General features: G+C 41.6%; 2 protein-coding genes across 2 annotated transcripts in view; one reads left to right on the plus strand and one right to left on the minus strand.

Moving 5' to 3' along the window:
* RHOJ (ras homolog family member J) overlaps positions 1-3,862 on the plus strand; it is a 95,926-nt gene extending 92,064 nt beyond the window's left edge. The window contains exon 5 of the mRNA XM_052646467.1: positions 1,289-3,862. Coding sequence (XP_052502427.1) covers positions 1,289-1,435 — 147 coding nt within the window. The 3' untranslated portion in view covers positions 1,436-3,862. The remainder of the gene's footprint in view (positions 1-1,288) is intronic.
* A 12,456-nt stretch (positions 3,863-16,318) lies between these two features.
* Positions 16,319-20,330, minus strand: GPHB5 (glycoprotein hormone subunit beta 5). Its single transcript, XM_052647401.1, has 2 exons — positions 20,127-20,330; positions 16,319-16,507 (listed from the first exon to the last, which is right to left on the minus strand). The coding sequence occupies exons 1-2, from the start codon at positions 20,328-20,330 to the stop codon at positions 16,319-16,321; spliced, it is 393 nt and encodes a 130-aa protein (XP_052503361.1).
* Between the last annotated feature and the right edge of the window lie 3,447 nt (positions 20,331-23,777).

A 23,777-nucleotide genomic window follows, 5' to 3' on the forward strand; every position in this document is an offset into this window, starting at 1 on the left:
AAATGCCCACGTCCTCTCCAAAAACACAAAGATGGCAACAATGAACCAACATTCCTGCATGACAACGATTGCCCAAAGTCAAGTAGCCTGACAGCTTTAAAGGGGTATGCACCCACAGGACACCACAGTCTCCACCTCTCCCTGTTGTCTGGCACCAGCCCTGCTTTACTTAGTTACCTAAGCTACTGGCTCTAATCAGCATGTGATTTTGCTACCCTGTTTTAGTCATTTATCTGTTGGTTTCCAGGAGCTCTCTACCCATCCACCCTCTCCTGGATACACTTTAATTTTTCAGTTGTTCTTATAATGTGAAGCATATAATAGAAGCAATTCTCCAGATGTCCTGAATATTTAAAAGTCCACATCAAATTGTTAGCTCATACTGAGCTTGGGAGCAATTAAAACCCCAGGTCTTGCTCACATGAATTAGCTCATGAAGTGACTGCCAAACATGGTCTGCTCTACCTGCAGTTTTTTAAAAATGAGAATCTGTAGCTCTGGCCTGAATTTTTATATTTCTCATAGGGATCCGTGATTATCAAATATGTCATAATATGAAATCATCAAAAGCTTTGGAATAAAGCCCTAGGCAAGCACAAGGTATTTTGTCATTTAAATACACGCAGACTGTGTATTGACAAAGAGGGCATCTGTGCCAGTAGATACAGTTTATGACCTTTATTTTTCTGTGTTTTGGGAGTTTAACTGCTTAAAATATGCCTTTTAATGTATCTTAAAACTGAATAATATAACCAATGAGATATTACTTTGCTGAGAGATACCTTGTCAGAAGTGCATTTTAATCAAAAATGACCTATAAAACCATATCACTCTCTATAAAACCACTCTTTCTATGAGCTTTATTAAGCAAGTTGACACCCTGCCCTACTATGCACAGAAGGGAATTCATTTCACTTGTTCTGCATACAAATAAGTAGGCCCTAAAAACAACATCACATACCCTGATGTTCACAAAAAATACTTAAACCATATCACTGGTTTTGAATCCTCTCTTAATTTTTATGTTTTATATTCTTATACTTATGAATAAATTTGTTGTTCATCAGAAGCAATCCACAGTCATTTAATGTTAATGTCAGAAAGCAAAATATGTAAAAATACCAAAAAGAAAAGCAGATGCAAGTTGAAACACAGAAGGAAAAGACGTGATCCAAACCATCCGTGGGCTGTTTGTGAGACAAGCAGCGGTAGCTGTTGGCTGGGCAGAGGGCAGACACCACTGTGCTTTTCTCTCCCTCCTCCTCTCACGCCTCTCTTTGTGTTTTAGATTGGAGCACAGTGCTACCTGGAATGCTCGGCCCTGACCCAGAAAGGTCTCAAAGCAGTTTTTGATGAAGCAATCCTCACCATTTTCCATCCCAAGAAAAAGAAGAAACACTGCTCCCGGTGTCACAGCTGCTGTTCAATTATCTGAGGTGGCTTGAGACCCACCTCCACCCCACAAGGGGTAAGAATGGCAGCCAATCTCTGTGACCCAGCTCAAGCCAAAAGGAGGGCATGACCAGAGAGGAAGTCCCTGACCCAGAGGCTTGCCCCTCCGCCCTGTGAGCCCTCCCAAGCACAGCACACTATCAGCCAACTGCCACATCCTCCATACCAGCCAGAAGCATCTACGTTGCACACTCCACGAGAATGCTGAGCCCAGATCCCAGCCAGTGCCACCGCTGACCACGTGGGAAACAAAGTCAAGGCCATCTTGAGTTTTCCATCATCCCCTCCAAGAACATGAAGCTGATAGGAAATCATCATAGGAAAACCAAAAAAAAAAAAAAAAAAAAAGAACTTGGTTCTTGTATTGGTGGCCTTACGTGATGTCTTTTACAAAATATGGGAATATGATACTAACCTTTTGTTCTTGAATCTGCTGTTCTACTATGTGTCTTACATTAATTACTATTATTTTAAGAAATTACTAATTTACCAGTTTACTCAGGCCTTATAAAACCATGCCAAACTATCTTAAAGAAAAAGGTTTTTATGTTCATTCCTATTTTCAGCATGTTACTACCAAAGCTATTAAAACCACATGTACCTCTGAATGCCTGACTGTAAGAAGATACAAGGAAATGTTGAAACTTTTGGAAATACGTGAAGCCATAATTTCTGAACCTGATTGAAAGAAACACCATCCGAATTGTTGCAGGTCCACGTTTGTTGCCTAAAATTCACCCCCAGAAATGCTTACTTTGATTGGTCACGTTATTTTTTCCACATTATATTGTCATTGTTGTTGTTTAGTCAATAAGTCAGGTCTGACTCTTTGCAATCCTTTGGACTCCAGCACACCAGACTTCCCTGTCCTTCACTATCTCCCAGAGTTTCCTCAAGCTCATGTCCATTGAGTCAGTGATGCCATTCAACCATTGCATCCTCTGTCTCCCCCTTCTCCTCTTGCCTTCAATCTTTCCCGGCATCAGGGTCTTTTCCAAAGAGTTGGCCCTTTAAAATTACAAATGAACTGTGCTTTTAAGAAAGTAGAATTTCTGCTTTTCAATCAAACTGATTAGGAAGAGAATATGACAGACCTATCTTTTAAAAAAATTATTATTCATTAAAGTGAAATTTCCTGCTCCCTCCCTTCCCCACTGTATGCCTCTTTCCTCTCTTGATTTCATACTGTCTCCCATGCCCAATAATAACTTGATTCCAAAGAAGGATCTGATCATGGGATGTAAAAAAGTTGTGTTTAAAAGTACCCAAAGGTTAAGCCAAAGTGCCTCAATTTTCCCTCTCACTTCAACTGAAAGTGCGTCTCAGCTTGTCCCATGGGAGCTCTCATTCATTCTCTTTAACGGATATTTTCCAAGTATAACTGGTACTAAAATATTGCCCCTCCCTATTTCCTGTACTCATTGTCCCAAATGTGTATTTTGGTCTATATCCATGAGTACCAAGCTCTGGATCCATCTATGCCCTGCTTCCAAAATGATGTGCTCTATGGAACAGGGACTTTGGCCCTGGGGAAGAGACTCTTCCAAACATCCAGGGATTCTTGTATCTCAGAGTGATTTATTTCCTAGCTTTTAATTAGAGACTGTGAAGGCTTCTAATTAGTCTTATTTGCTTACAGTTATCCTGGAAACACCCAGGTAGGCACTTTATTTTTATTTCAACTGCATAAGCAAAGTGCCTCTTTGCAGCATGAAATTACACGAATTTTAGTTTAAGAATTTCTAGATTCACATTCCTGTTGGAAAAATCCAGTCTTTCTAGTTCTTTCTGCTCCTGGAGGAAGCACATTTAAAAACAAGCATACAGTATTGGTCTTTTCTGTGAAGACCTTCCATGACACCGCCCCTCTCAGTTTTTGGGGTTTTGTTTGTTTGGAATTTTTGAAATGTGCTTTCCCTTCTTCTACATTTCAAGTTGTATTTCTCTTCTCCCCCATCTAGTTGCTGAACATTTTCTTGAATACACACACACCCCACCTAAAAGAAAACGGGAGTTTTGTAAGTCAAAGCTTGACATTTAGAGAAAACAAGGACATTCTCTCTTTGTAAATGGAAATCAACCATGTATAAACTGTAACTCTGCAGACGTTGAGTTCATCCTTTACAAACAATAATGAGCATTTAGCCCTATAATAAATGAAGTGCCGTTAGCTGGTTTTGTTACATTATTGTGTGCTTATGTCTTGCTAAAGAGCCACTCCTCACTGATGTGGATGAAAAATTGAGAACAGTGTGTTTGCTCTGCCAAGGAGAATTTTCCAGATGTGTACACTCAACAGGCAAATGGTTCCCCAGGTCATCACCTCCCTAATGGGCCACAGAGATTAACTTGTTCATAGTGTGAGATCTCTCTCTCGCCTAGAACCAGAACCTGGAGAGACAGTGTCTGTGTGGAGCCCAGGTGCTTAGAGGTTTTAGGAGCTACTTGTTGAATAAAATAATGAAGAACAAAGCAACCTAAAAGAGTTCATGTCATTCCACCAGATTAATCATGTATTCCCTGTTTCATGGCAATACGTAGTTCATGTCTCTAAAAAAAAAAAAAGTTTTCTGCCATAAAACTGAATAAAACTATATTCTCAAACCAATGATTAAAAGACAGAAATCTCAACAAAGACCCTTTAAAGGTCTACACCATCTTCAAAGTCAAGAAGGGGCAACAGATGGCTACTGAAGGTGTAGTCTTGACTTTTCTGAGATAGAAAAGCTATAATCCAATCTCCTCATTGTACAGATGAGAAAATACAAGCCCAGATGAGTTAAAAGAGATATGTTGTGACAAAGCTGGACAGATCTCAGCTTTTCTGCTTCCCATCCAATGTCTTTTATCTCCATACTGTAATCTATACTGGGGGCTCAGACGGTAAAGAATTTGCCTGCAATGCGGGCGATCTGGGTTCGATCCCTGGGTCAGGAAGATCCCCTAGAAAAAGGAATGGCAACCCATTTCAGTATTCTTGCCTGGAGAATTCCATGGACAGATGAGCCTGACCGGCTACAGTCCCTGGGGTTGCAGAGTCGGACACCACTAAGCGACTAACACTTCACTTTCATACTAGAATCTACTCATTATCAACATATTAAGTTGGAGTTTTGTAGGTATATTACCTGAGTTGCATCTGTTTGTCCTATAGATCCTAACCACATCTCAAATATATGACATGGGCCACTATAATAAGATACACATATACAGTGTAATATAATCTCAATTTCATGGCTTGATCAGGTAGCTAGTTTGACAGATTTTTTTCTTTTCATTCAGATGGTTGGTTGTTTGGTAGAATTAATTGACTTATTTGGAAGACCCAAGTCAGAACCATGTTAACAGTAGAACTCTGGGCTGCTTTCTGCCAAGAAAATTTATACCCAAAGAGCAATTGCTGAATGCAGTAACTGCAGCACTCTCAACAAGAAAGCACTAAACTGGGAAATCAAAAAGTGTCACACACATAGGACAGGAAGAGAGATTTAGTACTGAGATTTCAATGTCTGATCATGACATGCAGAGAACCATTTGGAAGATTTCTGGTCTGTAAAAGAAGTACCGGATGAAGTGCCTGTAACCATATGCACAGCTTTCATAAAACCCAGAATATGAAGATAACATAAATATCATCCTTAGGACTGTTAGTTCCTATAACCTCACAAAGTAGAGGGTCTTCAAGAAGAAATATATAGCTTGAGTGAAGTTGCTCAGTCGTGTCCGACTCTTTGTGACCCTATGGACTGTAGCCTGCCAGGCTCTTCCATCCGTGGAGTTTTCCAGGCAAGAATACTGGAGTGGGTTGCCATTTCCTTCTCCAATATAACCTGAGGTCAGCCTTTAAAGAGGCAATATTCCGGGAGTTGGTGATGGACAGGGAGGCCTGGCGTGCTGTGATTCATGGGTCACAAAGAGTCAGACACGACTGAGCAACTGAACTGAACTGAACTGATTGCTTTCATAAATGCAGATTCATCCATAAGACCAAATTGATGGAAGATTAAAAATCAAGTTCAGCTTTAAAGGAATGTTTGACACCATGCTGGAGATGATCTTATGTCTTCATTTTTAAATCTACCCCTGTGTTTAGAGGCCAGAATACAAAATGTGCATTCTCTTCTGCAGAGAGAACCACAGGTCACCAGCTATTCTCTTAAGAGTCATTGAGTAGGCTGCCCAAGTACAAAGGAAAACTCAAGAAAACATTTCATTTCAAGGACCATTAGAAGCAGAAAAAGAGAGTGAGAGAGGTCAGGGAAACCAAACTTCTTGTGAAGAAAGTTAGGTACTCTTAAAAAGGAAACATTTAGAGAAGGGAGAAAACCCTAAAACCAAACACGAGGCAAAAACACACATCTGACAGTCCTCCTGGAGAATCCCTAACTTCTGCCTGGTCTCTAGGGCCATGGGGAAGAAAGCAGGACCATTCTCATGAAGAGCATTCTATGTTTCTGGGTCTCTAAGCAGAATCAGCCAACAGAATTAATTGTGTAATAATCCTAGATAATACCACCTCATGATTCATTAAAAATGGATGATGTGCTGGACAGCGCTCTCTGGGTCTTTAATAGCCACGCAGGTCATCTCTCTCAAACCTCCTCTGAGGTCATCTCCCTTCAAACCTTCTTCTTCATCCTCCTCAAACCTTCTAACATGGAGCGGGCAGGCAAAGGAAACTTACCAAGAAATATGAGTGAATAAATCAATTTGAAAGTTTCATTGAAAATGAATATGACTTAAAACCTGAAAAGGATGACTATGGGATATCTGGAAAGACAGTTACTTGTATGAAGAATATTTATTTATTTTGGCAGAGTAACTCTAAATAGGAAGATTGCATTTAAAATGGACAATGGTGTTACCTTTCTAAAATAAAACATTTCTAAACTCCAAAATGAAAACTAAAATGTACAACAGCAATGACAGAGTACAAAAATATGAGATAAGGCAACAATTCATGGCGCTTCAACAAAGAGCAAAAAAGAAATTAAAGCACCAAACTCTACACACAAGCTCATTAAGCATTAGAGGCTCAGCACTGCTCTTGGGAGATCTCTTGGGGTTAGGACAGGAATGAGTCAAGGAGGGTTTGGCTCATCTGTGAATTCATGGGATGCAAGTTCAGTAACAGTTCTTGGCTTTTAACTTCCACTACAAGAAATTAGAGGAAAAGCTGCATGATTAATCTTGGTCACAATCTATGTTTTTTTTCCTCCTTAGGGAATATTCTGTTAAAATCTAGAGTCATTTTGTGCATGTTTTAAACATGTTCTACCATGGAAATTTCATTTTGTTCTGAGTTCTGCAGTGACTCAAAACCTTTATGATATGTAGCTGGTATAATTTTGTTGAATTTTCAGCCATGTCCTCCAAGCCTCTTGGTATATGCAATTATCATGGATGAACAGGGGCTGATCAGTGTCTTAGGGGTGTGACGTCTGGAGTAATTTGAGAAGAGTGTCCCTAAGACCCAGAGCTGAGTTTTGCCTGGAAGCACATTTCATCTCCCAGAGACTCTGAACAAGTCTTTTTTTATTTTATGTTAATTCTTTAAAGAAAAAACAGAAACTCTTTCATAGCAGGTGGCATGTTTGGGACAGCTTTGTAAATACACACCTGAAAGTGCCACCACCTGCTATTTTTTAAAATCAATTTTTGTAAGCAATCAGATTTTTTCTCACAGAGGGCTTGTGGGCAGAAGGTTAATGAATTCTGCATTCTTCTCATCACCTGGCTTAAATTGTTTTGTTTGCTCTGAGTACACAGTAATTGCTGTTTAAGTACATCTCAGGAGAATTTTATCCCGATGGAAACAGTCCACATTCCTCCTCAGGTAATCTCGGCAGAGAAAATGATAGACACGGGAAGCATGGCTGAGCTGCTTGCAAATTGGCTTTCTTACCATCTGCTTCTTTGTAATGGCTATTCTGTGTACACTATTGGTAATTAACAAAATGTCATTTCCTGCACTATAACCTTGAAGTTTATCTTGTGCTGTATTCTGACTTTAATTCATTATACAGTCTTTTTTCCTACTCTCATTTCTGGGTTATCTGAGGGTATCCTCACCAGGCACTCAAGAAAACTGCCTTCTCTAGCCTTTGTTAGAATGGGAAATTTGCTACTCAAAGTGTGGTCCAGGGACTAACTGAATGGGCACAACCTGAGAGCTAGTTAGGACTATAGAAGCTCAGTCCTGGGCCAGACCTACTGAATCTGAAGCTGTATTTTAATAAGACCCCAAGTGACTTGTGTGCACTTTAAAATTTGAGAATACTGGCCTGTGAGACAACCAAGTTTATCATTAGTCTTTACACCCAAACATATAGCTGCCAGATGAAACCATCGGCTTCACCTATCTCTCTGATGCTATCTTAGGCTAATATTTGAGTTGTCCACATTTACTTGATGAAAAAAAAAAGACTTTCAGAAGTCCTTTCTTTCGCTTTTCATGTGCATCCCAGCTACAGTAAAAGAAACAGCATGTTTTGGAATCCAGAGCAGAAAAGCAGCGTCTGGTTTGAAAGATCTGATAAATCTCAAGAACTTCTTTTCCGAAAGTCTTTCTGGCATTTATAACGGAGAGGAAAAAAAACCTCCAAAATGATTTTCCATCAAGAAATAAGAAAGATTTATATCATGTAACATTATAAACTTATAAGATGAAGATAAAACAAATTTCTGAGGCATAAAACTTCATTCTTATACTGTTTAAAATAATATTCTAGACAGTTCTCTAGAGGCCAGAATAAAGATTGACTACAACTTGACCTCTACGAAGGGCATCCCCCTGATTTAGATGTTTATTGCTCTAAGCACAGACCAGAATTGTCATCACTTATGCAACACATTTTCACTAAACGTCACAGGGGACCATGCTTTGTTAACCGTACCCATATCCCACCTTGTGTACAAGAGCCCTTTAAAAATTGAAAATTGTACACACACATGCTTAAGCCTCTTATCTTATTCACATTCCATTGTTGCTCCAGAAAACCTGAAGGAAAATCATACCTACTTTCAAACAAAGAAAGTGCACAAGGATCACCACTTCTTTTTTACTTACAAATGGCCTACTAATTTCCCAGCTACAATATCAGTGATTCCATCCCAGAATAAGAAACTGAAGCTATTATGCAGGTACCATCACCAAGGGACCACCTCCTCTGGAAAGGACCACCTTCTGCCCCTGTGGCTGTGATTCTGGTCCTGTCAGTCAGCTGTTCCTTCACGTTCAAGGCTGCAGGAACCACCTGTGTCCCAAGATATCCTTAAATTGGGTACAGCTTTTAAACTGGGACAGTTTTTACATCTGGGAGCAGCTTGGCTACCCAAAGCAGCTAGCATTCTTGGAAGAGTTTAGCCAAATCCAAAAACAGAATCTTACTAAAGACGATTTTCATTATTGCAGCCTCTTACTGATAACCACTGGTGCAAGCTGCCAAAAAAGCACTTCTTATACCAGGGGCTGTGTATCCTCCTGGGGCCCTGCACCCCCACCCATTCACTCCCTTCCCAGGCCACAAAATAGAGCCTGTTTTATCTTCCTCGTAAGAAACTAAAAGGACAAGAACACTAGCAACATCAATCTCTCTTTAAGAATCCATTTACTTATCATTTTTAAATGTCTGATTCTCACTGTCTTTATTGCAACAGCAAAACAAAATCCCAGTCCAAGAAAGTGGGAAGTCCTCTACTGAATTAAGCACGTTGAAATAATCAAGTGCCGAAGGAGAGAAGCCTCTGGTCACAACCTGCTTGTTCTACTCTGCTGGCCAGCAGCCTGCAGCGTAGAGAGAGGTTTGAGTGAAATTACGGAACATTAGTTCCTTTTGGTTCGTCTCGAAGGTGGCTCAGATTTTGTTCATGCTGAAATTTGCCACCAATTTCAGCTGGACTTTCTCATTAACTAATGTTTATGTTTCAGTGGGGAGATATTTTAACATTAGCATCCTCAGCTTGCTCAAACAGGAGCTAAAAGCTGAGCAAAATCTTCCTTTTAAAGCCATTTCCAACATATTTGAAAACGCTGGATGTCGTCATTCCACTCAGTAAAATCGGTCCCTCGAAATATTTTAGTTTTGATATACGGATGCCAAGAGGGTAATGGAAGATGGGGGTTCAGAACAGCCTAGAAACTTAGAGCACCTTCCTTCAAGGGTGCACCTCTCCATGTATTGATAACCTCTGCATGAGCAACAGAGTGAGGTCAAGGAAGTGTGATCTGTTCATGCATTTCCTATGCAAAGAACTGGGAACCTCACAGGATTAAATTTCCATTTCAATTGTATAATTCTGTATGTGTACTTCATGGAGACAATGACTATTAATAATTCATCAGTATCCTTTATTGTATATTTAGAGAGTTTATTGTAGGCTTCCCAGGTAAGCTCTGTGGTGAAGAATCCACCTCCCAAGCAGGAGGTGCAAATTTGATCCCTGGGCCAGGAAGACCCCCTGAAGGAGGAAATAACAACCAATGCTAGTATTCTTGCCTGGAAAATCCCTTGGACAGAGGAGCCTGGCAAGCTACAGTCCTTGGAATTAGAAAAGAGTTGGACACAACTTAGTAACTAAACAACAAGAGTTTGTGAATAAATGTTCTTTCAAGTTAAGTCATTTATTATTTATGATTTAGGGATAGTTATATTTATTCCTTGCTGGTAACCATACCTTGAGCATCACCAAAAAAAAAAAAAATTACAATTATCGTCTTGGTAATATATTGATGCGCGAGTGCATGCTAAGTCGCTTCAGTGGTGTCCAATTCTTTGTGACCCTATGGACTGTAGCCCACAAGGCTCCTCTGTCCGTGGGATTCTCCAGGCAAAAATACTGAAGTGGGTTGCCATGCCCTCCTCCAGAGGATCTTCCGACCCAGAGATCAAGCCCACGTTGATATTCTTTGTTAAAGCAAAATGTTTTTTTCTCTTTTGGAGAAGGGTGTGTGTGTGTTTGGGGGTTTGAATGACTTTCCAAAAGCCCTGATGGTCCACAGTCAAGGTCAAAGCATATAATTGATCTTGTGTATCAGGAAGCCTTTTTTTTTTTTAAACTCGATTATTCAGTATGCTAAAGAACTACAGTCAGAGGAACTTAGAGTCAAAAATAAAGCCAAAGAGTTTAGGAAACGTTTACTTTTCTCCTGCTAATGAGGACCTGGAACAGAGACTCGAATAATCCCTCTAAACTCCTTAACATTGGAACAAGTCTCTACTTCCACCAGTGGTTACAGCGCTGTGCACCTGCTCCGCTTCCTCTCATCTTTTTCCATTTCTTTCCTCTGTTTTCAGACATCACCTACCTCCTCAGAGGTCTTTAGCCTCCCCTTCAGATACTCCAGGACCACAACAACCAGCCACTGAGCCTTTTAGATCTCCCTGTCCACAATTCCCAACAACCCTGTTCATTAAAACAAAGGGAGATCATTGTAAAAGAAAATGCCAGAAGATTCATTTCACCAATAAGGAGCAAACTGTTTCTCCAGTAGAAATTTTCACCAGCAAATAAAATTTTCAGAATTTTCCAAAGAATCCCTTTAAAGTTACTTCTTAATAAGTTGCTTTAACATGTTGAAGAAAACCAAAAAGTTACATATTATTTTTAAGAAAATGTCTCGTGAATGAAAAAGATAATCAGTCCTCTTGGAAAACTTGATGAAATGCAATTATTTTTTATTAGATGTACAGTTTATTTACCATCTCAGAAATGTTTTTTATTATATTAAAACCTAATTAATTTGAAGAGTTGAGTCGCTACAGCAGAATATGGTGCTTTTGTGGTGGCTCATTCATTTCCTGATCAGGGGAAGAAGGAAAACACAAATTCAATCAGCACAACTAATAAGCCCAGAAGTAGAATGTGCTGTGAGCATTTACATTCTCCATTGAAAAACACTCTTATGGGGGAAAACAAAATCTAGGAAATTCCCCTTCTCCTTACCTTTTGTTAGCTGCAAAATAAACGTGTCTCCAAGAGTAAGGAGCTGCTGGGAGTCAGTTTTGTCTAGAGCCCCTCCCCCACCAATAGGCATGGACCACCATCTCTGCCAGCATTCACACTGCCTGGGAGACGAGCCGAGGGCGTACCACCTTCATCTCTACAGCAGTCCCTTTGAATTTCCCTTTGAGGCTCTGCTCCTTTTCTCTCTCAGTCTCTCCTGTTATAAACTTCGGTTTGAGTTATAGCAAAGCACTATCTTGCTAGAGGTTATAAAGGAAACTAGAGAAAAACTACAGTCTCCATGAAACAACCCAAGCTTGCACTGAGCTACCTCCAGGAGAGACAGCAGACATGCTAATCAATGGTGAGAGAGAGTCTGACATCAATAAACTCAAAGACTTCTCCAGGCGAGAACAACTCAGGAGGAACACTCCAAAAAGCCATCGTGCTCCAATGGAAAGAATTTGGTTCTGGGTCAGAAAAACCTGGCATGTGCTGCCAATCAGCTGTCTGATCTTCGGGAGGTTACTTGACCTCTCTGAGCTTTGGTTTCATCATCTGTAAAATGGCAATGGCATTAACAATGCTTTGGCAATAACAATGCCTATGAGCACGGTGGACACAAGATTACAAAGAATTAATATAAAGGGTCCTGCCCTACTGTATAGCGTGTGGAACTCTGCTCAATATTATGTGGAAGGCTAAATGGAAGAGGAGTTTGGAGGAGAATAGATACATGTGTATGTATGGCTAAGTTCCTTCACTGTTCATCTGAAACTATTACATTGTTTCTTTATCAGCTATACCCCAATAAAAATTAAAAGTTTAAATATATATATAAAGGGTCCTGTTTATAATAAAAAATCCATAAATGGTAGCAATATTTATATCTGTACTTCCAAACATAATGCTTTGCACAAAATTAGAATTCATAAATACTTGTGGAAGTGAAGGAGGGAGAAAAAGAGAATGACAAAGAGGGACACAGGAAAAGGAAAGAGGAGATGTGAAAAAAAATCAAGTTTATCACTGACAGACATTTTCCTCCTTTTCATTAATAACATTTCTGATTATAATAAATATTTACCATAGAAGCTGTTGGAACACCACAGACTGGGAACACGGTGGATTCCTCTCCAGCACCGCAGATCCTGCGGATCAGAACCCTCCTCCTGTTAAGGCAACTACGTCCCCCTCGCCTCTGGCAGCTACATTTCCCCACCAGGTCTCTGCTGTTCCAGACCCTTCTCACCTCTGCTGAGACCAGGAAGCCCAGTTTCTCCTGCCCATCAACCCTGGTCTACAAGGACAGCCACTATTGAGCTTTTCTGTGTTGCAGAAGCCCCTCACTAGTGCCTTCCTCATCGCTTTAATGAAGGGAGGATCCTCTGAACTCTCCAGGTGAACATATCAGAGCCCCTCTCTGAGGCTTTAGTCCTCAAATACTCTGCCAGGATAGTCTGGCATCTTCTCTTCATTCATGTAAGCCACCATTTCCCCCAAGATTTAGGGAGCCAGCCCAAACACACACTGGAATGAAATCCAGGTGCCCTAGTGAAGATGCTAGTCCTGAGTCATGGGAGAATGCCCAAGAAGCTCTTCTTGAAGTGAGAAAGTGTGAGTGGCTCAGTTGTGTCCAAATCTTTGTGACCCCATGGACTTTAGCTCACCAGGCTCTTCTGTCCATGGAATTCTCCAGGTAGGAGCACTGGAATGGGCAGTCATTCCCTTCTCCAGGGGATCTTCCTGACCTAAGGATCAAACCCAGGTCTCCTGCATTGCAGGTGGACTCTTTAACACTGAGGCACCGGGGATATACAGGCCTATATTCTGCCACCCTCTCCTTCCTCCCATCTGACACCCTCAAGATCCATTCCCAAGCACATTTCCCTGATCCCTGTCTGCTTTAGTCAAGCCCCGAGTTTCCTTCAATGGAAAAATCTCATTCCTCCAACCAGAGGGAATGTCCTTCCCCAGCCGGGTCACCCTGAGTCTTGACCCTAATTATCCACGTAGAATAAATGAGGGGTTGCAGGTGGTATGTAAAGCAGCCTCCTCAGATGGGGCCTCAACCTGGTCTCCGAGCACCAGGAAGTTGGCCTCCTCTAGGAAGAAGGAACAGCCTTTTTGGTGAGGAAGCCTCAAGCTCATCCAGGGGTTGTCCCCAAAGCAGTCTCTGACCCACTACTTCCCTGGGAGGAACTTAAGGACAGGAGATTGCCAGGGTGAGAGACTCAGCCTTTCTGATGATTCAACTCATCAGTTCAACTTATCCGATTAGGCCTGAGGCCTGGTTTTCAGCACCTTCTGCCCTCCATCTTCAGGAGAAGAGAATCTCTTCAAATGTGTCTTTCATGCCAAGCCCCAAGTACTTTGATTGCACTTAGCAACCAACCAATCCCTACAGTCCTGATCATTACCATGCTTCCCACATCTCTCAGATGTTGATGTTGTATTAAACCATACATACCTTTCCACACGCACCCCATCCCAATTCATCACAGCAGAGTCTTAGCAATTGTGTTGCTACAGCACCTCCTACGGCTCTTGAGGCCAGCATTACTACCTATGGCATTCTGGCTAAAGTTCCCAAAGATACCTCTGGGGATTTTATCCATTGGCCCCCTTAGGTTCACTCCCCACCTTTCTCCAACCTGCTTCTTGGGGTGGCCAACATTTATGAGCTGAACCAATGGGCTCCCCAATTCTCTGCCTTCCCATTTGCAGATCAGGGCGCAGGAGCAGAGAGAGGTTGGAGTATTTGCTAACCACCTTCCTCCCTCCCAGGCCTCATATTGGTAGCGGCCACATCCTCCTATGAAAAACCACAACCCCTGTCAAAGAATTCCTCTCCTACAGTTCTCTTTGAGATCTGAAAATCACTCTTTCTCCTGGTCCTCCAGCCTAGGCTGCCCACAGCTTCACACAATTGTTCGAGAGTGTCTCACCACCCGCTAGTTGGTTTCCTTAATTCTGTCTTCATATTTGTAAACAGCCTCTTCATTTAATTCTCCTCAATATCCCACTGTAGTATATTATTTGTTTCCCACCAGGACCCTTACAGATGCTGCATGCTCAGTCATGTCCAACTCTCTACCACCCCATGGACTATAGTCCACAAGGCTCCTCTGTCCATGGGATTTTCCAGGCAAGAAAGTGTTGCCATTTCCTTCTCCAGGGGATCTTCCCGACCCAGGGATTGAACCCAAGTATCTTGCATCTCCTGCACTGGCAGATGGATTCTTTACCACTGTGCCACCTGCTACAGTCACTTTTTCTCAAATTCTGGCAAGCCCTTACTGCTTCCGTTTTCCCCCGCTAAGGTTTCTAGAAGCAGCTCTTTCTCCCAGAAACTCCTGATGGAAGTTCTGAAGGACTGGTTGAAAACATAGACGGCAGGCACTCATACTTTTCACTGTAGAGTGACCCTCTTGTCTACCAACAGATCTGAAGGTTGGGTGGATTTTGCTCATGCCCTTTGTTCTAGGATATCCACCTCAGCATCCCAATCCTAGACCATCAATCCTAGCATTTGCTTCACTGTTTTCACGGAGACTCATTGATTCCTCATTCAAGGAGGACCCCTGGTTCCTAGTGATGAAATGCCAGGGATGAGAATACAGATTGAGCCACCTTTGGGACTCATGGTACCCTGTCATCTGTCTGTATTCCTTACTGAATATGACATCCTAAATGTGCAAGTAAAAATAACCTTGCAATTCATTTTAAGTGTGATTGTTGTTATAATTCCAAGTGTATTAAAGACAAAAGAGACTTTTTGGAAAGTTTTCATGAACTCAAAAGACAGAGGAAATGCTTTATTGTCATTAACATAGATCTTACCAATGCACTGTGAAAAAGGAACGAGGTTCATTTCAACCCCCAAAATGTCAGAACTAAAGACACCTGCATAACATTAGAGTGTTTAAAAAAAAAAAAAAAAGTCACAGAGAATCAGCTGCTGTAAGATTTTAGGGAGGGCAAGAGCTAGACAATCACAGACTTTTTCCTCTGAGTCAGAAGTGCAGTTTTACCCCTACAAATACAGAACACTTTTGAGTTTAAAAAACTACAATTTAGAATATACTCAGTGGTAAAGAATATTTGTGACTCTGATAATCTGGGACATAGCTTTGGGGAAGTACCATTTGAGTCTAAATGCATAAGTTTAGTTTCATAAATTTTTGAGATCAAGTGATAGCTCTGATTACATATTTTTTCTGAGTTGTTTGTTTGTTTTTAATCACAAAGGAGTCTCTTTACCAAGGATCTAAAAGGGACTTCGGGAATTTTTCTTGGGAAAAGAATCCCCTAAATCCAGACACCTTTCAATTTGAGCTATGGTTGCCCTCCCTTTTTTAATCTGAGCAGTCTCTATATCTTGTGTTGGTAATCCCTCAGTTAAAAGGAAAAGAAAGTTCTAAGGGAGCTTGCAATTGGATTTTCTTGGAGGGCATGAGGACTAAAGCATTGGTTTTTATTAATTCTTAGCACTTTGATCATAAATCTACTTGGAGACCAGTCATTAAATAAGACATGAGAATTTAAAGGCTTTTCTAGCCCCATTTCCTAATTATGCCCAAAGCATTTAAAATATTGGCTTACTATAAATCCATATTGGAGGTGGGTTATGATATACGAGTTATGTTCTGAGACTCAAGGTAAAGAAAATTTAATTTGTAGTGGGTGAACCAGAGAAATTATGTCAGGGAAGGCACAAATACTGATTTGCATTTTTAGCATAAGTATGCTGCCTCAGCCTTGTGCCTGAGCTGGGCAGAAGGGAGATGCTTAGCCTCCTGCATAGGTGGGGTCAAAATTAAACAGTTCTTGAATTCGGGGGTATAGCTGCTCATGCTGCCCGTGCAGGTGTGTCCATGAGCCTGGCGCCCTCCAGCTGTGTCTGCAGGTCACACCAGCTTCAGATGGTCTCACACTCCGTGGTGGCAGTGGAGCAGGCCCCGCAGTCACAGCGGACCGCCACAGGGTAGCTGTAGAAGGGGTCGACTCCAGGGGCACAGTTGGGCAGCTTGACCGTCACCTGTCTGGTCTCATTGTAGGTACAGACTCGGTGATGGGCTTCGATGTAGGGGGGTTCCAAAATGGGCTTCTGTCCCCACAGGCAGAAAACAGACAACCCGTTAGAACATACCATCCGGTTTCATTTTCTTGGTACCACTTATCACTATGAGAGATTAGCTTGTTATTCATTTCTTTACTTGTTAATTTCTTTACTTGTTTCCCTTCCAGTAGAAAGCAAATTCAACAACCACCTGTTGAATCAATAAAAGAAAAACAGAGCAAGGCAGATTCCTTAGTGCCCTATGCACATCTCAAACCCTGCAGTCAGACCTATTAAGCTTGAATCCCTGATCTGCCACTTGTTGGAGACCTTGGAAAATCAGTTTCCTCATCTGTAAAACAAAATACCTACTTCCCAGCATTGTTGTGGAGATAAGGTAAGATGGTAGATGACTAGCGCCAAGTAAGGTTCAGTAAATATAGTCTATTGTTCTTATCAGAGCAATTACAAGAGTAAGAAAGTAGTATAAAAATAATAACTAGCAAGCTTTCAAAGGACAGCACTTTCATTTGTCCCAGGCAAATGAAATATGTTTAGTGGAAGTCCAGGATGCAGATCTTACATGCATGTCATGGGAATATGGCTTTGCCTTCAATGAGGACCATGTAGAAGAGTTAAGTTCAATATCAACTTCTTCCTACTATTTCTCAGATAATGTTTTATCCTTTCTCACTTTGCTTCATGTCCTCTTATCTTCAGTAATCTGGAATCCCAAGCAATATTGCCAAATAAAACTGTAGCCCACCAGGCTCCTCCCTCCATCGGATTCTCCAGGCAAGAATACTGGAGTGGGTTGCCATTTCCTTCTCCAGGGGATCTTCCCAACCCAGGGATCGAACCCAGGTCTCCCACATTGCAGGCAGATGCTTTAACCTCTGAGCCACCAGGGAAGCCCTAAATAAAATACAGGATACCCAGTAAAATCTGAGTTTCAAATAAACAACAATTTTTAGTATAAGTATGTCCCAAATATTGCATGGGATAGACTTATACCAAAATGAAAAAAAAAAAAAAGGTTGTTTATGTGACATTCAAATGTAACTGGCATCCTGGCTTGATTGGTTTGGTTATTTGCTAATTCTAGCTACCCTAAACCTAGGCCAGGAGCAAAGGCTATTTTCAGCAATAGTTCCACCTTCAGAGTAAATCCAGCCACTGTGTCATCATGAATATCCTTATTTTCAGACATGCTCCCCAGTTAAGTTACCAAAAATAAGTGCTTTATCAATCAGAAACTTTCAGATTGTGGGGGAAATAAACCTCATTCTTTTATTTACTTTCTAGACATAGCTTCCATTTTCATACCACAATAAAGGCATACATAAAAGCTGCCTGACATTAAGGAGACTCCTGCTCTTTAATAGTCTCAGTGCTTCCGTTTCCCCAGTGAGAGCACAGTCTCTGACCTCCTGTGGGTGACCGTTACCCAGTTAAAGCCATTCGTTGATTTATAAAGGGAAAAGAAGATGTGTTCAATTAAAGGGAAATTGTAGTTTGAGATTTTAGCCCAGAAAGAGCTCCAAATAGCCCCGACAAGGCTGTGAGCAGGGGAGGGCACTGCCAGGCCACCCACACCTTGAACACAAGAAAGTTTCTCACAGAAGTTTGAGGTCATGTGACAGCCGCAGTATCTGCAACAAGTGAATTTTCATTTGTTATTATGTCTCAAGCCCCCAGATGATGGGAAAATGAAGCTAACTTGGTGCAGTTGTTTCACTTAAGTTACAGGTTTCATTACCATAATCCAGTTCCAATCATAGGGCCATAACTTTATCCAAATGATAACAGGTTGCTCTCTGAGTCCCTGAATAGAAGGATATTTTTCCTAATGGCAGTGTCCTTTCATAGTGCTCATGGACTTCTAGTTCAGTGTTAGTCACTCAGTTGTGTCCGATTCTTTGTGACCCCATGGACTGTAGCCCACCAGACTCCTTTGTCCATAGAATTCTCCAGGCAAGAATATTGGAGTGGGTAGCCATTCTGTTCTCCAGGAGATCTTCCCAACACAGGGCTTGAACCCAAGACTCCTGCATTACAGGTAGATTCTTCCATCTGAGCCACCAGGCTTCTAAATGGGCTCAATTTGATGAGAAGATGCATCACTCCAGGAAGGGATTCATCCCTTTTAATTCAACATTTATTGAATGCCTTGCTTATACATGTCTTTTGACAAGAGCTGTGAAAGGCACAAGAATGAACCTCTCTACTCAAAAAACTTAAAACGTAATGTGTGGTGGAGAAGGAAATAAGGTAGATGACGGTCATGGGCTGAACAGAGAGTCAAAAAAGGCTTAGAGGGGTTGGTTCTGGGGACAGGCACCAAGGAATAAATGTGAGCAGGAATATGAGAAAGGGACCAAAAGTAAGATTTCATGAGGAATACTGAATAAAACCTTTAAAATCTAGTCTGTTAGGCAGAGCTAATAATATGTGCAGTGCCTGGGAAAATAGGCAGATGGCATATTGCTGAGGACCTTAAAAGTTAGTTACTGAATTTGCAGCAGTGGGTGATCATTAAAGGTTTTTGGAGCCAGGGTGACAAAATCAGAGCTAGTACTTCATTAGGAACCAAGTCAGGCCCTAGTGGGCAGAGGCAGCAGTCACTATATGGTGTGATCCTACGGGGCACTGAAAGGTGCTCTGTCTCCTCACCCCTCAAACATCTCCTCCTCTCAGCCTAATAGCATTCTAACTTTGATCGAGATTTTTATCCCATTTGAAATGTACAGTCTCTGAAAAAGCTGGATATAATTGTATATGAATAGCCTTAATAGACCTGTCAATGATGATCCCTGAGGGACCCAGGAATGACTCTAGGGGAACAGAAGACAGCAGGGCTGAAGGTAAGGCACTGAAGGAGGGGCTGAAGACACGCCCTCACCTGCTGCTTAGCTTAGGGCCTTACTTGGTAACTGGCTGGCATTTTAAAGGGGGAGGAACAAAGGGAAGAGTTTGGGTTATAAGCGTGAACCAGAAGTTTATCCCGAACTTTCCACTGACTCCCTGCATGACTCTGCAGTCAGCTACCAACTGAATTCTTGCATTTCATCTGTAAAATGGGCAGAAAAACAGCACATCTTGGCCTCCCAGAGATGATCCCCAAGTAGACAGACACCATGTCAATCAAATTATTAATTTTATCAATGCCCTTCATTAGAAGGGCAATATCATACTTCTTTAAGATTATTTTTGGAAGATTCCAAGTAGTTGTTTTTTGTTTGTTTGTTTAACCCATAACAAAGTATAGATACCCCAGCTCTATCTTGTTTCATTAAGAACTTTAGTACTTCGGCTTCCCTGGTGGTGCAGTGGTTAAGAATCTGCCTTGCAATGTATGGGACACAGGTTTTATCTCAGGTCTGGAAAGATCCCACATGCTTCAGGCAACTGAGCCCGAGTACCACAGCTACTAAGTATGCACCATAGGGCCCCTAGTCCTCAACAAGAGAAGCCACTGCAATGAAGCCCCACACCACAGCTAGAGTGGTCCCCTCTCTCCACAAGTAGGGAGAGCCTGCACACAGCAATGAAGACTCAGCACAACCAAAAATAAAAATAAAGAATTTTTTTTTTTTTTAAGTGAGTACTTTAGAATCAGTCCAAGCGACATGAAGGCTTTGCCACCAGAACCTCTTTTGGGACTCACCTCCCAGGTTTCACAGCGGCCCCAGCAGGCATCCGTGGTGATCCGAAGGCCCCTGCAGCCCGGCTTCTTGGCCAGGAAAGTAAACTCCCTCACTGCACAGCCCACAAATGTGCGCAGGTCCCCACTGGAGGTGCTGATGACGCAGCCACAGCCAGCCAGGAGCAGGAGGGCCATGGGGCCAAGGAAAATGCACACCAGCCTCATGCTGCTCCTCCGAGAGAAAAAGAAGGAGAATGCATTAATGGATCTAGCTACCTCCATCGATGCAATGGACATGAACTTGGGCAAACTTCAGGAGATGGTGAGGGACAGGGAGGCCTGGTGTGCTGCAGTCCATGGGGTCGCGAATAGTCGGACATGACCAGGCCACTGAACAACAATGAAAACAACCTCAATGGATAATGTGTTTGTCACTATCAACGGGACATTGCCCTTAGAATTTCAGGTCACTAGACACTCAACCCTCCAAGGGTATCCTAAGGCTTTTCCTTATGGTATCCCAACTGCTGGATTTGTGCATTAAAGAAGTTTGTTCCAATAATCTCTTCAGAATGAATACAGAATATGACTAACACCAAAAGTTATCCATATCCTAACATAATACATGAACACACACGAATTATTTTTATTCAGATCCAAGGTATTTGGTATCATGCTACATGCTTCACTCGAAATTATATTTCCAATGTCATGGATGAGAAATGGAGAGGGGTAGATAGATAATAATTGCATGCCCCATATGTATTGTTACTAACCCAACCCAGTACAAAACCATAAAACTTGGATATGCAGAATAGCTCTCACATCCGACTTGGTGGCCATTGATAAAAATGTGTCCTAGTTGATACAAATTCCCTTTGATCTACACCTCACCTGTAATAGGCATCTTGTTGTGACTAAATTTAAATCTGAATGATGGAAAGCATCACAGCTCCACTCAAATACCAATCTACTGTCCATCCTCTCTATTGTTGTTTGGTGGCTCAATCGTGCAACCCCATTGACTGTAGTATGCCAGGCTTCCCTGTCCTTCACTATCCACCTGAGTTTGCTCAGACTCACTTCCACTGAGTTGATGATGCCATCCAACTGTTTCATCCTCTGTTGCCCCCTTCTCCTCCTGCCCTCAACCTTTCCCAGCATCAGGGTCTTTCCTGGGTCTTGATCACTTCCTGTGCTTTTTCAGGAGCCAGAATCACTTCTTTCATGATTGGCCCACCAGACAGACATACCTGAATGCTGAAATTAGGGTGGACTCTCCACTTACAGAACACCCCCAATTCATTATGATTTAGACTGCAGAGTTATTTATTCCCAAACTTGTCTCCCAGTTCCTACTCCTGACCTGTCACCTTAGCAAGGCTCTCTGGACTTACCCTCAGGCAGAATGAAGTTCCTGTATGGAGAAGCACTTACCTGATCTTACTGGAGCTGACTCGCCTGTAAAGCTGAAACTTGTACTCAAGATTTTGGAAAGTCGCAGTGAGTGGTACAAGTTTGCTCTGGGTAAATGCCTCTACCCTCTGTGACTGGGCTGCTTGATTGCTCAAATATATAGGAAAGGTCTTGTCAATCAAAATGAAAAGGGAGGCAGAGCCTTACAGGAACCACTAAACACATCAAAGCCTTGGAATATAAAGCCGTTCTCTATTTTCCAAAAGTGATTAACTTAAAGGGTGTTGTTTTGTTTCTTAACATCGCCTACTGAAAAAGAAAGTTACCTTGGTGGGTGACATAATCCTGGGGAACAGTCAAAGGTAGTTCACCTGGCTCTGGAAGACCAAGTGCACTGGGGCAAGATGGATTAGATTTTCCTTTGCAGTAACAACTTTCCTTCTCCACAGGAGGCAGTCACCAGCTGCTCACAGCTCTCTTTCCTTTAACTCACAACACATTTCAATGCATTGAAAGATGACAAAACAATCATTCTTCCTGGGAGGAACATGGGATCACTAACTGAAAGGATGGAAATCATGGTACGAAACATTTGAATGTCTTAAAATGCATTAAGTATTAGAGCATATTAATAACACCTTAAAATGAATCACACAGGAAACAAATATTAAGGTATTCAACATGATTATCTTCCAGCATGGGACTTAAAATGCCTTTTTATTTTTTTTCCATGTAGTTTTCAGCATCTTTCACATTTTCTACTTGGGCAGGCTTCTCTCATAGAAACTCGGTTAATATTGGTACTTTAAAAATTAAAATAAACCAATAATTATCCATCTGTGCTGCATGTAAGGATATTCAATGCTGTTGTAATAGAACTGCTTCATTCAATTTCTGGTTCTTAAAGTTTAAACTAAGAATGATATAGTATTCTTTATGGGTGTGAGACACAGTTTATATTCCAGTCTGCAACTGTGGCGTGTAAATGGATTAAAAATCTCATCGTTCATGGCATCATTGTGGGTGTGCTAAAAAAATTAATGAAGCATACATCTTTCTAGCCTTTAGGAGTTTACATATCATAGCTAATAATGACATATTTTAAGACATTTAAGATGTACATTAAATAAATATGATTCCAAACAAAGTTGAAACATTTCTATTTTCTACAAAGAAAGGTGTTCTTTAAATAGACTTGCTACTCTTTAAGGGTTTGATTTTTTTTTTCAAAATATATAACGACTCTTAGTGAATCCATCATTATATCATCAATATACCTATCTCTAGAGTCAGATTATCATATATATTTTATAGAAATCGAACTAGGCTTGGAATAAAGGACTTTCTTCAGCCCTTCAGACTGTGAGTAGCCTAACCAGACCTGGGGTACTATAGGGACAGACTGCTTACCTGACGTGATTGTCCTAACTTGCTGAGCCAATCGGTGGTGAGCTGCCATCCTGACCTGAGACTGTTCAACCCTTTCGGAGGAGACCTGAAACATACATACCTGTGTCTGCGATGTCACAAGATAAAGAAAGACAACAAAGAGAGGCCAAGAAGTGCCTTTCTTCTCCAGCTGGGCTGTGGCATTCTGCTTGCTCCCCATCAGCAGTGACCTTATAAGAATGGCCACTTATAGTCACTGAGCGCCTGCTGTGTACCAGACTCCATGGTACCTGATGTGCTCTTGCATATGTTACCTCTAAATCTTGTATCAGTTATGTCAATCAAACTATATTGTCTTCTTTTTCCATTGGAAGAAATGGAGGCTTGGTTATTTTGTAACCTCTCGGTCTCCAAAGCCTTTGGAAACACTGAGACGGCAAATCAGTTTGTTTCATCCCTGTAATCAACTGCAGTCAATCGATGGTACCACCTGGAACACTCTGTTAAGAAAGGCCTCAGGCCTCCCTGGCGGTCCAGTGGATACGAATTTGCCTTGCAAGGCAAGGAACACCAGTTCGATCCTTGCCCTGGGAGGATGCCACATGCCACTGAGCAACCAAGCCCATGTGCCACCACTACTGAGCTTGCACTCTAGAGCCCACGAGCTGCAACTTCTGAGCCCACACGCTGCTATTACTGAAGCTTGCTGTGCTCCACAACAAGAGAAGCCACAGCAGTGAGAAACCTACACACTGCAATTAGAGAAAGCCCACATGCAGCCACGAAGACCCACCACCACCAAAAAATAAACTAAATAAATAAATAAGAAAAGAAAGGCCTCTGAATCCATTCCTAGGACAGAAAGCT

The sequence above is a fragment of the Budorcas taxicolor genome, chromosome 10, assembly GCF_023091745.1.
Source record: "Budorcas taxicolor isolate Tak-1 chromosome 10, Takin1.1, whole genome shotgun sequence".
In the NCBI taxonomy this organism is placed as follows: Eukaryota; Metazoa; Chordata; class Mammalia; order Artiodactyla; family Bovidae; genus Budorcas; species Budorcas taxicolor.

Coding starts and splice junctions, on each gene's coding strand:
- GPHB5 (XM_052647401.1), bottom strand. CDS start 20,330: ATGAGGCTGGTGTGCATTTTCCTTGGCCCCATGGCCCTCCTGCTCCTG. Junction 16,508..20,126: donor GCCGCTGTGAAACCTGGGAG/GTGAGTCCCAAA, acceptor CTGTGGGGACAG/AAGCCCATTTTGGAACCCCC.